Genomic DNA, 15,182 nt, shown 5'->3' on the forward strand with positions numbered 1-15,182 from the left:
CACGCTCGCCTCGCCGCCGCCTTCGACCAAACGCTTGACCACAGCCGTCACCTCCGTCCAAAGCTCGTGACCGCCGCTGCTGCCGACCACAACCACCAAGCTCCGATCAAGGTTTAATTTTTTTAATTTTATTGTTAATTTTGGGGAGGAATATAAATTGGGTAGGATTAGGGTTTTGATGAATGGTTTGGATTGATTAGGGTTTATGGTTTTAGATATGAAAATTTTTAGTTTTTATTTTGTGAAATATGATGAATAATGTGATTTTATAGTTAGGGTTTAGCCATTATTTACATATGATGAATAATGATTAGGGTTTAGCCATTATTTGGGATTGATTTGGGTATTAAATTTATTTACATATGATGAATATTTATGAATAATATGATGACTAATAATGAATAATATTTTCAGTTATAATAGATTATTTATATATGATGGATTGTTGATTTTCAGTTTCGATGGCTAACTCTGTACCCATTATTTGCTTCTTCAATGAGAGTCTCGGCGTCGGAGTGAATAATTTGCCTATGTATGATGGGGGTTCTAAGAAAATGTTCATGCTACCTAAGTTGTGTAATTTTAATGGAATGACTAAGGAAATACACAAAGTTACTAAAATTAAGAAAGAAGATTATGCAATTAGGATGTTCTTCAACTGTCCGATAAATAAGAGTAGAACTATTGCCGTGGAGATTACCGACGATGAGGAATTGAATAACATGAAACAATTAGCCGAGAAACAAGTGTCAATTGAGTTGTTTATTAAAAAGTATCTGATTCAGGAATTTGCCTAAGTTTCACGATTTCAAGGATAGTTTTCTCGGATGCTTGACTTAGACAATGAGTCGAGTGGTTTATGTTAGTCTAAAGTGTAGACCCAAAGTCGAGACGAGAGCTAGAATCAAAATGACGAAGAAAACGATCTGACAGATCCACGGTCGACCGCGACGGTCGACCGCGAACATGCACAAGGCTGAGAAGAGACTGGGTCTGATCGCGGTCGACCGCTCAACTCTCTGGAATATGAGGAGCTTCTTTCGTCTGATCGCGGTCGACCATCGCGGTCGACCGCTCAACTCTCTGGAATTTGTGCGGTCGACCGCCACGGTCGACCGCCACGCGCTCAAACAATTTTCTAAACTGTTTTTGATTCTGTTTCTACCAGGACTTTATATATACCCCAAACGTTTTTAGGGTTTGTAAGACACGAAAAAAGAGAGCTTTTTGACTGAAAAGAGAGAGAGAATCTCAGAGAGATTAAACCATAGTTTGAGATCTTGTATTTCTTCTTTAATTAATAAAAGAATTATGTGGTGTGGCTCCCGAGGACGTAGGCACATTGCTGAACCTCGTTAAATCTGTGTGTTCATCTCCTTTACTATTTTTGCAAGGTTAGATCTTTATTTGTGGTATTTTTTTTCCTACTTTTCTACTTTTAACACAAGGTCCGGAAGGGCAAGGATCCGATTGATTGCTTCAGATTCCCTAACAACTGGTATCAGAGCTTCGTTCAGCAATTTATGTGAAGGCTATGGCAGAGAAAAAAATCAAAGATCGAGAAGTTCGACGGATCTAATTTTGCCTACTGAAAGTCACAGATGGAAGACTATCTGTACCAGAAGGACTTGTATCGCCCGTTGATGGGCAAGGAAAAGGGACAGAAGAAGGAGGAGTCAGATGGTGATTGGGAGATACTGGATAGGAAGGCTCTAGGGAAAATCCTGTTGTCGCTCGCCAAATTAGTAGCCCACAATATCTTGAAGGAGAAGACGACGATGGGACTTATGGAAGCGCTCGCGAAGATGTACGAGCAACCGTCGGCAGCAAACAAGGTGTATCTCATCAAGTCTCTTTTCAACCTCAAGATGACAGAAGGATGATCCTTCACGATGCATCTCAGCGAGTTCAACACGATTGTTGATCAGCTTAACTCAGTAGACATCACGTTTGATGACAAAGTGCAGGCCCTATTGTTACTATCGCAGTTGCCGGATAGTTGGGCAGGTTATGTCACGGCAATTAGCAATTCGGTGGGGAAGGAGAAGTTGAAGCTGAGTGAGGTGGTTAGCATGATTATATCCGAGGAGGTTAGAAGAAAATCGTCTGAATCAGAAGGTTCAGGTTCAGCTCTAAGTTTTGAGCAGAGAGGCAGAAGCCAGAAGAAAGGAAACCAGAACAGGAATCAGTCGAAATCAGTAAAGAAGAGGTCGAACTCGAAGGTTAGGCCTATCAAAGGAAAGTGTTGGAACTACGGCCACGAGAACCATATATCTTCAGTCTGCAAAAGTCCAAAGAAGAATGTGGGTGAGCAGGAGGCTCATATCGTGCAGGATGCCTTGATTCTTGCAATGTACATCGATTCGGATTCTTAGATCATCGATTCAGGAGCCTCTTTCCACGCTACTGCTAACAAGAAGCTATTTCAGAATTATGTAGCAGGAGACTTTGGAAAAGTATATCTAGGGAGTAATGAGCCCTGTAATATTATTGGAAAGGGTGAAGTACAGATTCAGATGAAGGGCTCTAAGTGGACTTTGAAGAGCGTGAGACACGTGCCGAAGCTGAAGAGGAATCTTATTTCGGTGGGACAGCTTAGAGCAGAAGGCTATGTTTCGACATTCACTGGGGATTCGTGGAGGATCTCCAATGGTACGATGATAGTTGCTTGAGGTAACAAACTAGGAACTCTCTACCTCACCTTACATGCGAGTGACACCCTCGCAATTGCAGCTGGCAAAGAGAGTACAGATCTGTGGCACAATAGGTTAGGACACATGAGCGAAAAGGGGATGAAGATTTTGCATTCACAAGGAAAGCTAACCGGGATCGACCCCGTGGAAGTCGAGGTTTGTGAAGATTGCATCTTTGGGAAGCAGAAGAGGGTTAGTTTCTAAAAGGGTGGAAGGCCACCTAAGGCTCAGAAGCTAGAGTTGATTCATACAGATGTATGGGGCCTAGCCAGTGTATCATCTTTTGGCGGTTCGAGATATTATGTCACCTTCATCGACGATCACTCGAGGAAGGTGTGGATCTACTTCATGAAGCACAAGTCAGAGGTATTTAGAATCTTCAAGAAGTGAAAGTCCATGGTAGAGAATGAGACAGATCTGAAGGTGAAGTGTCTGAGATCAGACAATGGTGAGGAATACGAGCTGGAGGAGTTCAAGAGGTTCTGTACTACGAATGATATTCGCTTAGAGAGAACTACTCCAGGAACGCTGCGGCAGAACGACATTACAGAGAGGATGAACAGGACTTTGACAGAGCGTGCCAGGAGCATGCGGTTACATGCAGGTCTGCCTAAGACATTTTGGGCGGATGCAGTAGATACAATAACCTACTTTATTAATCACGGGCCATCAGTTCCATTAGATTTTGGGATTTCAGAGGAGGTTTGGAGTGGCAAGAAGATAAATCTCTCACACTTGCGGGTATTTGGTTGCGTGGCTTATGTTCATATCAGTGACCATGTTAGGGACAAGCTAGAAGCTAAGTCACAGAAGTGCACATTCATTGGATACGACATTGATGAGTTCGGGTATCGTCTTTGGGATGAGAAGAACATGAAGATCATCAGAAGCAGGGACGTGATATTCAATGAGGATGTGATGTACAAGAACAAGGAAGATGCTAAGGATAGCCAAAGCAGTGGGAGCAGCATTTCAGATACAGATGGATCTGAGTACATGGATATAGAGGAACTTCCAGATAGGGGAGATGATGTTTGTTCTGACCACAGAACGGAGGAGGCTCCAGGAGCAGAAGAAACTACCCAGGGCGTGGAGCTTAGGAGGTCATCCAGGGTACCCAAACCAAATCCCAAATATCTTTCATCTCTTGACTACTTATTATTGACAGATAGCGGTGAGCCGGAAAGCTATGAAGAGGCAATGCAAGTGAGTGAATCTCAGCAGTGGGAACATACGATGCAGGAGTAGATGGATTCTCTACTCACTAATGAGACATGGTAGTTAGTCCAGCTACATGCACAGAAGAAGGCCTTACATAACAAATGGGTCTACCGGATCAAACAAGAGAGTGATGGAAGCAAGAGATTCAATGCCAGATTAGTAGTAAAGGGGTTTCAACAGCGGGAAGGAGTAGAGTACACGGAGATATTTTCCCCTGTTGTGAAACTTACAACCATCAGAGTGGTGTTGAGTTTGGTGGCTGTAGAAGACCTTTCTTGAGTAGTTGGATGTGAAGACTGCATTTCTTCATGGTGACCTGGATGAAGAAATCTTCATGAAGGAACCTATTGGCTTCATTGAAGAAGGAAAGGAAGAGATTGTGTGTAAGCTCAAGAAAAGCTTATATGGTTTGAAACAGACTCCGAGACAGTGATATAAAAAGTTTGATAACTTCATGCAGAACAATGGCTACAGAAGATGCAATTCGGATCATTGCTGCTATTTCAAAAGGTTCGAGTCCAGCTTCATTATCTTGTTATTATATGTTGATGACATGTTGGTAGCAGGACCGTGTTTAGAGGAGATAAACAGCTTGAAGAAGCAGCTAGCAAAGGAGTTTGCAATCAGATTTTAGGGATGCGAATCAGTAGGGATGAAGCTGAAGGGACATTTAGGTTGAGCCAAGCTGAATATATCGAGAAGGTACTTCAGAGGTTCAATATGCAGAATACTAAGGTTGTTAGCACACCCTTTAGAAGCCAGTTCAAATTATCTGAGGAGCAATCGCCGAAGACAGATGTAGATAGAGAGCATATGAGTAGGGTGTCATATTCTTTAGCTATTGGGAGCCTTATGTACGTGATGGTTTGCACGAGGTTGGACATCACTCATGCAGTGGGAGTTATGAGCAGATTTGCAAGCAATTCAGGGAAGCAGCATTGGGAGACTGTGAAATGGATAATGCGGTACTTGAGGGGGACAACGAACAAGCCACTATGTTTTAGGAGAAAGGAGTTGGTGCTGCAGGGATACGTGGATGCGGACTTCGCTGGTGATCATGATATGAGGCGAAGCACCACAGGGTATGTTTATACCTTAGCGTCGACAGCAGTGAGCTGGATCTCACATATGCAGAAGATTGTGACTTTATCTACAACCGAGGTTGAGTATGTCGCGGTGACTGAAGCAAGTAAGGAGATGATATGGTTGAACGGGTGCTTGGAAGAGTTGGATCTGAAGCAAGGGAGAGGAGTTCTTTATTGTGATAGCCAGAACGCTATACATCTTACCAAGAATCCAGTATATCATGCCAGAATGAATCACATCAACGTCAAATACCATTTTATACGCTCGCTAGTTGAAGACAAAAAGTTGTATTTAATGAAGATTTTGGGGAGTCAAAATCCGACAGACATGTTGACGAAGACAGTCACCATTGAGAAACTGGAGTTGTGCGCAACTTCAGTTGGTCTTCACGAGTAGAAGATGAAGGCGAAGCCACACTACGAGGATTGGCATGATCGCCGGGATATTGTTGATTGAAGAAAGAATTTTCCAGGGGAGAAGATACATGCGAAGAAGGGGAGAGTTCGGGTGAACTCACTACAGGCACTTTGGTCTCAAAGTGAGAGATTGTTAGTCTAAAGTGTAGACCCAAAGTCAAGACGAGAGCTGGAATCAAAACGACGAAGAAAACGACCTGACAGATCGACCGCGACGGTCGACCGCGACGGTCGACCGCGAACATGCACAAGGCTGAGAAGAGACTGGGTCTGATCACGATCGACCGCCGCGGCCGACCGCTCAACTCTCTGAAATCTGAGGAGCTTCTGTCGTCTGATCGCGGTCAACCGTTCAACTCTCTGGAATTTGCGCGGTCGACCGTCACGGTTGACCGCGACGTAGTCAAACAGTTTCCTAAACTGTTTTGGATTCTGTTTCTACCAGGACTCTATATATATCCTAAACGTTTTTAGGGTTTGTAAGAAACGAAAAAAGAGAGCTTTTTGACTGAAAAAGAGAGAGAATCTTAGAGAGATTAAACCCTAGTTTGAGAGCTTGTATTTCTTCTTCAATTAATAAAAGAATTGTGTGGTGTGGCTCCCGAGGACGTAGGCACGTTGCCGAACCTCGTTAAATCTGTGTGTTCGTCTCCTTTACTATTTTTGTAAGGTTAGATATTTATTTGTGGTATTTTTTCCTACTTTCCTACTTTCAACACAAGGTCCGGAAGGGTAAGGATCCGATTGATTGCTTCGGATTCCCCAACAATTTAATAACATCTCCAAGTCAAGAGCCGTGGTTTCAACCACAACATTTAAATTTGCATTCTATCGGTGAAACATCAACTAATATATTTAACAACACTTCGGGTTACCCACCGGTCGAAGCAATTATAGAAGATAAAGCAAATGATGATTCAAATCATATTGAAGAAGATGGTGTGCAAATTGATAGCATGCATGTGGCAGCTGGAATCGATGATGACGCCCGTTGGATGGAGAAATTTAATGTTAACAATGATTATGTGGAAGCTGAAGACCCGTTGGATGTAACGTCATTCGTATACACACGACAACAACAACAAAGTCGAGGATGACGTAGAAATGACAATGAAGCTAGACCTTCCCAACGTGTTGACGATGGAGCTGGACCGTCACAACCACAAACACAACCGGATCACGAACTCGTCGAAGGGCGGTATGGAGGATGACGAAGACAAAGGAGGAGGAGGAGAGTTCTAGGATGTATGTAAACTACAGGTTATATACATTACAAAACTATTTAGGGATGTGACATGGTTTTTGGATTTGTAGTCGAGACTATAGTGTGATTTTTTGGATTTCTAAGTGGGTTTGTGGTGTTATTATGTTGGATTTGTTAGTGGAAGTTTGTGGTGTGATTTGTTTGATTTGAAACGAGTATGTGGCGAAATTCATGATGTTTAGATTTGTAAATGAGTTTATGGTGAATATGTGGTGAAATTCATGATATTTAGATTTGTATATGACTTTGTATTTAAGTTTATACAGGGACTACATGAAATGCAGCCAAAAAGTGCACAAAAACGTGCACATGATATCAAGGTTTTAAATATCGGTTATCGGGGATTTATCGGACGGCCAAAATTCTTATCGGATAGCGAAAATCGGGGATATATCGGGGATAAGTAGTATTTATCGAAGCAATATACTGGATGGTGTATATATATAATATAACAACTAAAAAATATAATCTAACCATGCTTAATGAAATATAAACATACCAAAACAGAAAAGCAAAGTATGATAAAAGAATAGTTATAGAACTGATATTACTCAAAAGAGAAAGTGTGTGCATGAAGGAATTACAAGAGAAGGAAAGCTCACAGCATGTGTATATAGCCATGTTTCTGGACAAAAAAAACATGGTTGACAGAGGGTAGGCAAGCGACGAAGTTCAAGGTTGAAGTTCATGAAGGCGAGCGACGAAGAGACACAGAGAACATGAGATGGAGATAACGGAGGAAGCGCCCTACGAGAAAAGGAGCAGCCACCGGAGACGAAGTTAGGGTTTGAAGGTCAGATTCATAAAGTTTCGGGTTTTAAGTTTCATATTATTAACAAAACGGGTGGGGTCGGGTTTTAAAAACCTAACAACTCAACTCAAAATGACTGGCCGATAATCCCGATAATCCCGATAATTTAGCCTTACTTATCGGCCGATAAGTGCCGATAACGCCGATAACTCGCCGATAATCACTCCAAAACGATAACCGATTACAAAACCAACTTATCCTAGCGGAGAGCTCAAAAATCCGATAACTCGGCCGATAATATCGATTATCGGCCGATATTTAAAACAATGCATGATATGCACGGGACTACTTGTGCACTTCGTAGAAGCTCCACGGCTGCAAAACCGACCCTTGAAAGGGTCGGTTTTGCTAATATTTTTTCTTGGAGGTCGATTTTTCCCATTAAATTTCAAAAAGGTTGGTTTTAAAAAATTCTCCTTCTAAAAGTTGGCAGATTTAGAAGTTTATGGGGATAGAAGTTTGGGTTTATAGGGAAAAAACTCATCTGCTATTTATAATGTTGCGATATTAGTATGAAAAAGTCAAAAAAATAATATTTGGTTTAAAACTACACTAATTTTCTAGCCATTTAAAAAATATAACTAGTTTAAATAAAAAAATATTTTTTAACATATCCAAAATCCTAAAATATAATCTGTATTTTAAATAAACTCGGTGGAGTATTTAGGGTCTAAGAGTGACTTTAAAAATAGATAATACTAGAAATAAAGGATGATAAAACTTTGAATTTATAGGTAAAAACTCTATTTGGAAGCGAGCGTTTTAAAAATTAATAGGGACAAGACTTTGACTTTGTAGACAAGAATTGCATATACGTTGTATGATGCTTCCTTAGTTTGAAAGAAAATACACTGAATACATAACCACTTATAATAAAAGTAATTATTTAAGAATTTGACTTAAAAATACACTAAGTATATAACCACTTATTATAAAAATATAGCATGCTTTATCAAAACACAATAGTTTACACCATTCAAATACCTAAATACAAGTGTGTTCTGTCACGACCCCCAAATTCCAAACCTAAAAAGAATATTGGAGCCGGACTAAACATGTGAAAAATCCTCCAAAAATATGCATTCATTAAAAGACCATCAAAATAATCTCTTCATTGAACTAAAACCAACAATAACTATTCTCTATAATCCCAAAAATCAACATTAATCAAATTAACTTGATATGTATAAATATTCCTCAACTTGAAATAAAACTCGACCTAAAGGAAAGAAATCTCGTAATTACACGACTCTCAATTCATTAACTAAACATCAAGGCTTTATTTAACATTCACCTAGAAGATAATAACAATCCTGAAATTTTATTCCTTGCTCCGTTCTATGAATTTGACAAATCCTCAATTCCACCTAATCCCGAGTCTCTGAAAAGAATGTAAATAGTACAATGAGTTCACAACTCAATAAGTGGATAAATTCATACATTATATACTGGTTTTGTAAAACTAAAATATTTCGATAAGAGATAAACAAAAATATAAGAATGATAGAGAACCATCAATGAACTCTAGTACTTGATGCAAATATATAAGAAAATTTAGAAATCATGAAATGAAAATAAGCAGACTACGTCTCAACGCGGTCAACACTTATACTCCGGTTGACTCGTTAAACCCCACAATTATTAAGCCTGTGATTCCGAGACAGTGAGACCCAAATTTGGATTCTTAGCGCTAAAATAAAACCTCATAGAGGCACATTGAGCCCTGTTTTAATAGCTTGCTTATGTCCGACATATACCAGTATATTGACTTGAAATGCATATGCTTTAAGAAAATTAAATAAAGTTCGTAAAACTACATACGTTATACAAAAATGCCAAAGACCAACCAATAGTGAAATCAATCAACCACATATGCATCTCAATCTACTACTATATAAAAATACATAACAACTGACAAATAAAATAAGCATATGCTTATACTAAATATCCATGTGCGTCACATCCGAATCAACATTTAACAAGTGAGTAAATCACACAAAAGGATATAATCCATCCGAAATAAATTCGCATATAATTAATATAACTTTATATAAAAAATATGCGGTGCACTATGCATGAATTCACCACTTACCTTAATTCGAAAGACAAACCAAAATTTAACTCTCATGACGCTTCTTCAAAGCCACTTGAAACCCCTAAAGAATAGATATAATAACCATTAATACAACCATACTGAATAATATAACACATATTAAGCTCCATTCTATAAAACCATATTATATACTAATACTTTAGTACACTAGATGTTTCAAAGTTTTCCTCCTACAAAAATTAATTTTTTTTGCAATGACATAGAAATAGGTACACGTACATAGTCTAATTTATTATTATTATTTAAATATAAAGGAGATGATCAAAGGATGCACTAGGCTCAAGACTTGTTCATGGCCATGAGAACAAGGTCAGCTACCTATTGTCAACATCATATATAATAAGATCTAAATAACCTCATACAAAAGTTGGCTGCATAGCATTCATCCAAAAAGAGCAATAGCTTTTATATTTGTGTAAATAATCACCATCTATCCTCCTTCAATGCAGATCCAATTAATTTTTTTTTCTTTGTTGTGTGTGCGGCAGAAACAGGCGGAAGGAAGAAGAGAGAGAGAGAGAGATGGTTTTTTTTGAGCGGCGGAACATAGTCGGGAAGGAGGAGAAGAAATAAATGAGTTTGGTAGGGTTTTCACTATTTATAAGAGTCCTTTTTGCTAATAAAACCCTCTAATATTATAACATATCAAAATTAATACGAAGTAATAGTAAATTTGAAGCAGGAAGGTTAAAAAAATAAATGATCATAAAACCTTAGAATTGTAGGCAAATGACGCTTTATGGAAGTGGGGATTTTAAAAATAAATAAAGCAAAATTTTGGATTTATAGGTAAGAAACTCATATGCAGTATTGCAGTGCAACATATTGCGAGATTATTGCATAAAAAGCTAAGAAATAATAATGGTTCAAGAATTTGATTTAAAAATATATTTTTTCACATAATGTATACTGTATATACATGCATCGCGTGCACCGAAAATACTAGTTATTATTTTTATACCCTATACACCAAAATTTACTAGTCATAAGCATTATTCATCTTCCATTAATTTTAGTTACATAGACATCCGATTCTATGTCTGTATCCATGATTATTTTTTCCCAATATAGTTAGCACTGGTTAGCTTCAAGAAAGTTAGATTTTAATTACTCAAATAGTCTTGAGTTTGAATCTCATCATCGCCAACGTTAATTTTTATTTTGAACCATGACCTTTCAACTCATAACTTAACCCTCAATCTTGCTTTAGATCCCCTGGAGTTTAGTTTTCTACTAAACTATATGTGATTTAGATTGAGAATTCCATGAAAATTATACGTGATTCTTAATCCCGTGTAGTTCTAAGAACTTATTTATCAAATTAAAACCTAGTTTCAGTCAATGTGCAAACGTGGCTAAAACTAGATCAAATTTGATAAATAAGTTAAGACTAGGTCAAAAATAATAATTATTTGTTGAAAAACGTCTATTTTGAAAATTTACTCCTATTAAAGCCTCGCAACTGTCAACTCTCTTCATGTCTCCCGCCCTCTTGGCCGGGGAAAAAACCTTACAACCCTCAATCTCATTCATTACCAACCTAACATAGCACCCATAAAACCACAAATTTACAATTATACCACGCCGACAGATCAAAACTAAATGGCATTATCGTAATTATCTAAAACTTACGACCCCAATTGCAATCATTTATGAGTCATCTTCCAAATTTCCCTATTCGGTGGCCGTTAAAACATAACGCCGTTACGACGAGTGAGAAAAGAGAAGCAAAGATGAGAGTGAAAGCTGAGGAGAGAGAGAAGTTTATCTCGTCTTTCCTAAAATATCCAAAGCATCCACGCTCGCCTCCTGATGTTACTATAAATAACATGATCATTCCTCGAGTTAAGGAGAGAAGCGAGGAGTCGCAAAGAAAAAGGGGGAGAAAATGAGAGAACGAAAGAGATAACTAACATTGGCGATCTCTCGATTTCGATGCATTTTTTTTCATCTTTTTAGGATTTCGATCGATGCATTGATCTTCAGGCGATGATCGATTCGGTTCCGTTCAGTCATTGAACCGATCAGATCCGAGTGTTTTTTTAAAATAGGGAATTTCGATGAATTTGATAATTGCGATCTTGGATTTTCACAATGCTGCAATGATCGAAGGATTTCGCCGTTGGATTTTGCCGGCATTTAGCTCTGACCTAGAGTTTGTGGGTTTAAATGAAGTCACTTTTTGAGTATTGAGGTAGGAGGCGGATTACAGAATGGGGAGCGTGAATCATGAGGTCGATGCAAGTGAGGATATCTCTCTTTGTGCTTTAATTTTTTATTTTGATTTCATCGAGATGGTTATTTATCTTCAAACTTGTATTTTTCTCCCGTAATTTCTTACTCAGCCTGGAAAAGATGGCAAGTAGTGCAATGGCTGAACAATTTGTTCCCGGACTTTAACTTGCCTTTGTACGCATCGGAGGAGGAATTTAGAGACCAAATGTTTGATGGTGTAGTTTTGTGTGCCATTCTGAATAGGAAGAATTTGGGTTCAATCCAGGTGATTAAACGTGTTATATTTCATTGAAAATTTGAAGCAGTAGGATTTAGCTGGAGGTGTATCACTTTGGGTTTTTTTTATTGCAGAGTCAGAGAGGTGTTTTTATTTCTTCGGAGCAGAGAGTGTACAATCTAAAGAGGTTTCTTTCAGCTATGGATGAAATGGGGCTGCCCAGATTCAATGCATCAGATCTGGAGCAGGTATCTTGCAAGTTTTATTGACCTGAGCTCACCTAACAAGCTTTTTGATAATCCAGTGGTTAACACAGCCTGTTGAGCTTAATTGGGTATTTTTATTCCTGTCAGCCGAGAGCACTTCAAGTTTGCTTGTTTAAGGTGACTGTCATCTTTATATTCCAAAGTCACTAAACTACTTGGTTAAATGTGAACTAGAGGGAACCGAAATGAATATGCTGGCCTATAGAAGGAACACAATCGTTATAGCTGTAGAACTAGCCGTTGTTAATTCGAATTTACTCTGTTGATCTCTATGGGCTGGTAGAACCAATCATTTTTTATGCTAGTTGTTACAGTCAGATGTGGAAGCAATCATTTTATCGACTACTTGAACTTAGTCGACCTCTGTTTCTAGAATGTAGATCTATTGAGTCAGACAAAAATAAGCTAATCATCAGATCTGTTTTGCATCTCTTCTTGGATCTAATGATTTGGGACTTGAGATTATTATATGCATATGCCAAGACTACCCAAATGTGATTTATTGAAATTTAAAACATGAGGTAATTGGACAAATAGCGGAAGTAGCATGATACTGTGGTGAAAGGACAATTTTGGGCCTCATGCGACTCACCAAGTTTACGGTTCAACTGGACTTAACATTTATGGGCTAGCAACTGGCCTCATAGGACTCATCAAGGTGTTGTAACCATCATATTTACAGGATAGGGAAACTATCTGTTATAAGGACCACTTAAACCAAGTATGGTTAACTGCAACTACCTAACTAAATCTGATTGAAAGTCAGAGTTGCCAGTTTAATGGCTAATTGGAAATAGTCCGATTGTTGCATAGACGATCCACTTTGCATGCTTGACTTAAACCAAAGAATACGATAGATGCACATATAAATGCACACATTCAAACATATCAAGCTTAAGATTGGGGCACAGCTCGATCTCGTCTTTCTGAGAAATAGAGCTTGAAGTTATATTTGTCCTATTTTGTTTTTCACATTCAGCTAGCCAGCTCTTGGCTACCTTACATTAATTTGAAATTCATATTCCCCACCATTACTCTAATCTGAGACCTTGCATTGCAAGAGTACCTCAGTAAGCTCCCTCGCGGCTATGGTGCTTGACTTTGGCTCTCCAACCCAAATAAATAAGCTCAAGTAAGTTTTTTAGAATCCTGAGCCTTTCATGAACAACCTCAAAATTACAGCTCAATGGATAAATAAGTTCAATGACTGTGTAAACTGCCAAAAGACATGGCCTATTGCATCTTCAGTTTTAAATACATATACATACTAGACGAGTACTTAGCTTAACCCTGCACTCCTTCTCTTGGTTTTGTCACTTTCCCTATCGCCACTTCCTCTTTTAATTGCCTACTTACATTTCTGCAACTTCTACTGGCATTAGGGATCTATGTCTGGTGTTGTGGATTGTCTCTTATCTCTCAGGGATCGCATGAATTCTGGTATAAGGGAAGGTGGCATTTATAATGCCACTAAATGTGGAAGCCAACAAAGAAAGCAGTGGAATATTTCACAAGGGGGTAGGGTGGAACATATTGACACTTCACAAGGAAACCACAGACAACGTGAACCAAATTCTCCAGTCTCGGGAGACGAGAGGAAACAAAGCATTTTAGAACCAAAATTCCAGAATGTGTTACGAAATACTATCATGTTAGGTATGTTGGTAGCTCCCATTCTTCAAATATCTGAAATCATATTGTGTCAATATGCTGAAAGTCATAAATTAAACACTTGATTACATGATGATCATATCCAAAAGCTTTATTTCTACACTAGTAATTTCCCTATGAGTTTGTAGCATGCATTTGCATTACCAAAATTCCTTTGTCAGGGCAAGCTTGGTTGCAACCTCTGAGCTGGTACTGACACTTCTCTATCATAACAAACTTTTGAGAGAAAATTTGGAGTTTATATATTTCATCCCACCTGATAGGTAAGGATACTTGATTTTCATTGTTTTCCACACAACATGTTCTTCATCTTAAAACATCAATCTTCTCCATCACCTTATGTGATTTCTAGGATAATTATCCTATTAGATTGAGATATGATAATTCAAACCGAGACATGTTAGTATGTTACATGGCCACAAATTATAAAATATCTTGCTATTTAGTGTTCTATTTCCTTCCGCCCACATAAACCATGACAGTTTTTGATCCTTATGAATTTAGTTGCTACATATGAGTGAATCTTCAACGAGTATTTTTGCTGAAACAAACAACTTATGTTTTATTTCTTTTGCAGGATAATTCATCAATGCATATCATCATAATCATCATCTAGGTCTTTTCTTGTAAACACGGGAAATGCTGGATAGGGAAAGGCTTCATACTCGATTTGACGAATTATTTGTTGTCAATCTTACATTAACCCTCTAAATAGGTGCAAATCAATCAGGTTATGATAAAGTGATAAAGTGAAGAGTTGTCATAAATATTGAAAGAAAGTTGATGATACAAAATTGTACACTATTGGGCCAGTATTTGAAGCTCATGCAACCTAGGAGGAATCCTTCAAAACATTTCACATTATGCATCACCCCTACCCTCCACTCTGACACATAACAAAAAGAAAAAGATATGAAGCATGGCATATTCTCTCTTTTTTTTTCCCAAAGAGATGAGAGTGAGTTGTACTACTTTCTGTTGACTACATTTATTTCACAGAGCCATCTACTGCACTGTCGCATTCTGTGGGAAATAAGCTCCATGAGGTTTTCCAGTTAAAACAAGGACGGTATTCTGCTCTCCCTGCTGCCAAGATCTCAGAAATGATGAAATCAAATAGTTTAGACGTAAGCTCTTTAAATTGTTTACTAGAGACCATTCTATATTAGCATGCAAGCATAAGTCCTAT

At 38.4% G+C, this 15,182-nt stretch overlaps 1 protein-coding gene and 1 long non-coding RNA gene across 7 annotated transcripts in view; one reads left to right on the top strand and one right to left on the bottom strand.

The window, feature by feature from the left end:
• LOC109840586 lies at positions 8,649-10,151 on the bottom strand. The gene is made up of 3 exons (XR_002246954.1): positions 10,032-10,151; positions 9,584-9,647; positions 8,649-8,872 (listed from the first exon to the last, which is right to left on the bottom strand). It is a non-coding gene; the product is annotated as an uncharacterized LOC109840586 (long non-coding RNA).
• Positions 11,421-15,182, top strand: part of LOC109840583 (kinesin-like protein KIN-14C) — a 22,862-nt gene continuing 19,100 nt past the window's right edge. Inside the window, exons 1-5 of one of the 6 annotated variants that reach the window (XM_020409297.1) lie at positions 11,421-11,848; positions 11,950-12,104; positions 12,191-12,304; positions 13,705-13,978; positions 14,993-15,120. In XM_020409297.1, the coding sequence (XP_020264886.1) occupies positions 11,818-11,848; positions 11,950-12,104; positions 12,191-12,304; positions 13,705-13,978; positions 14,993-15,120 (702 nt within the window). In that variant the 5' untranslated portion in view covers positions 11,421-11,817. Of the gene's footprint in view, positions 11,849-11,949; positions 12,105-12,190; positions 12,305-12,334; positions 12,440-13,704; positions 13,979-14,237; positions 14,257-14,992; positions 15,121-15,182 lie in introns of those variants that run through there. The other 5 variants (XM_020409296.1, XM_020409295.1, XM_020409298.1 and 2 more) reach the window with 5 other exon arrangements.

This window comes from Asparagus officinalis, chromosome 5 (assembly GCF_001876935.1).
Source record: "Asparagus officinalis chromosome 5, Aspof.V1, whole genome shotgun sequence".
NCBI lineage: Eukaryota > Viridiplantae > Streptophyta > Magnoliopsida > Asparagales > Asparagaceae > Asparagus > Asparagus officinalis.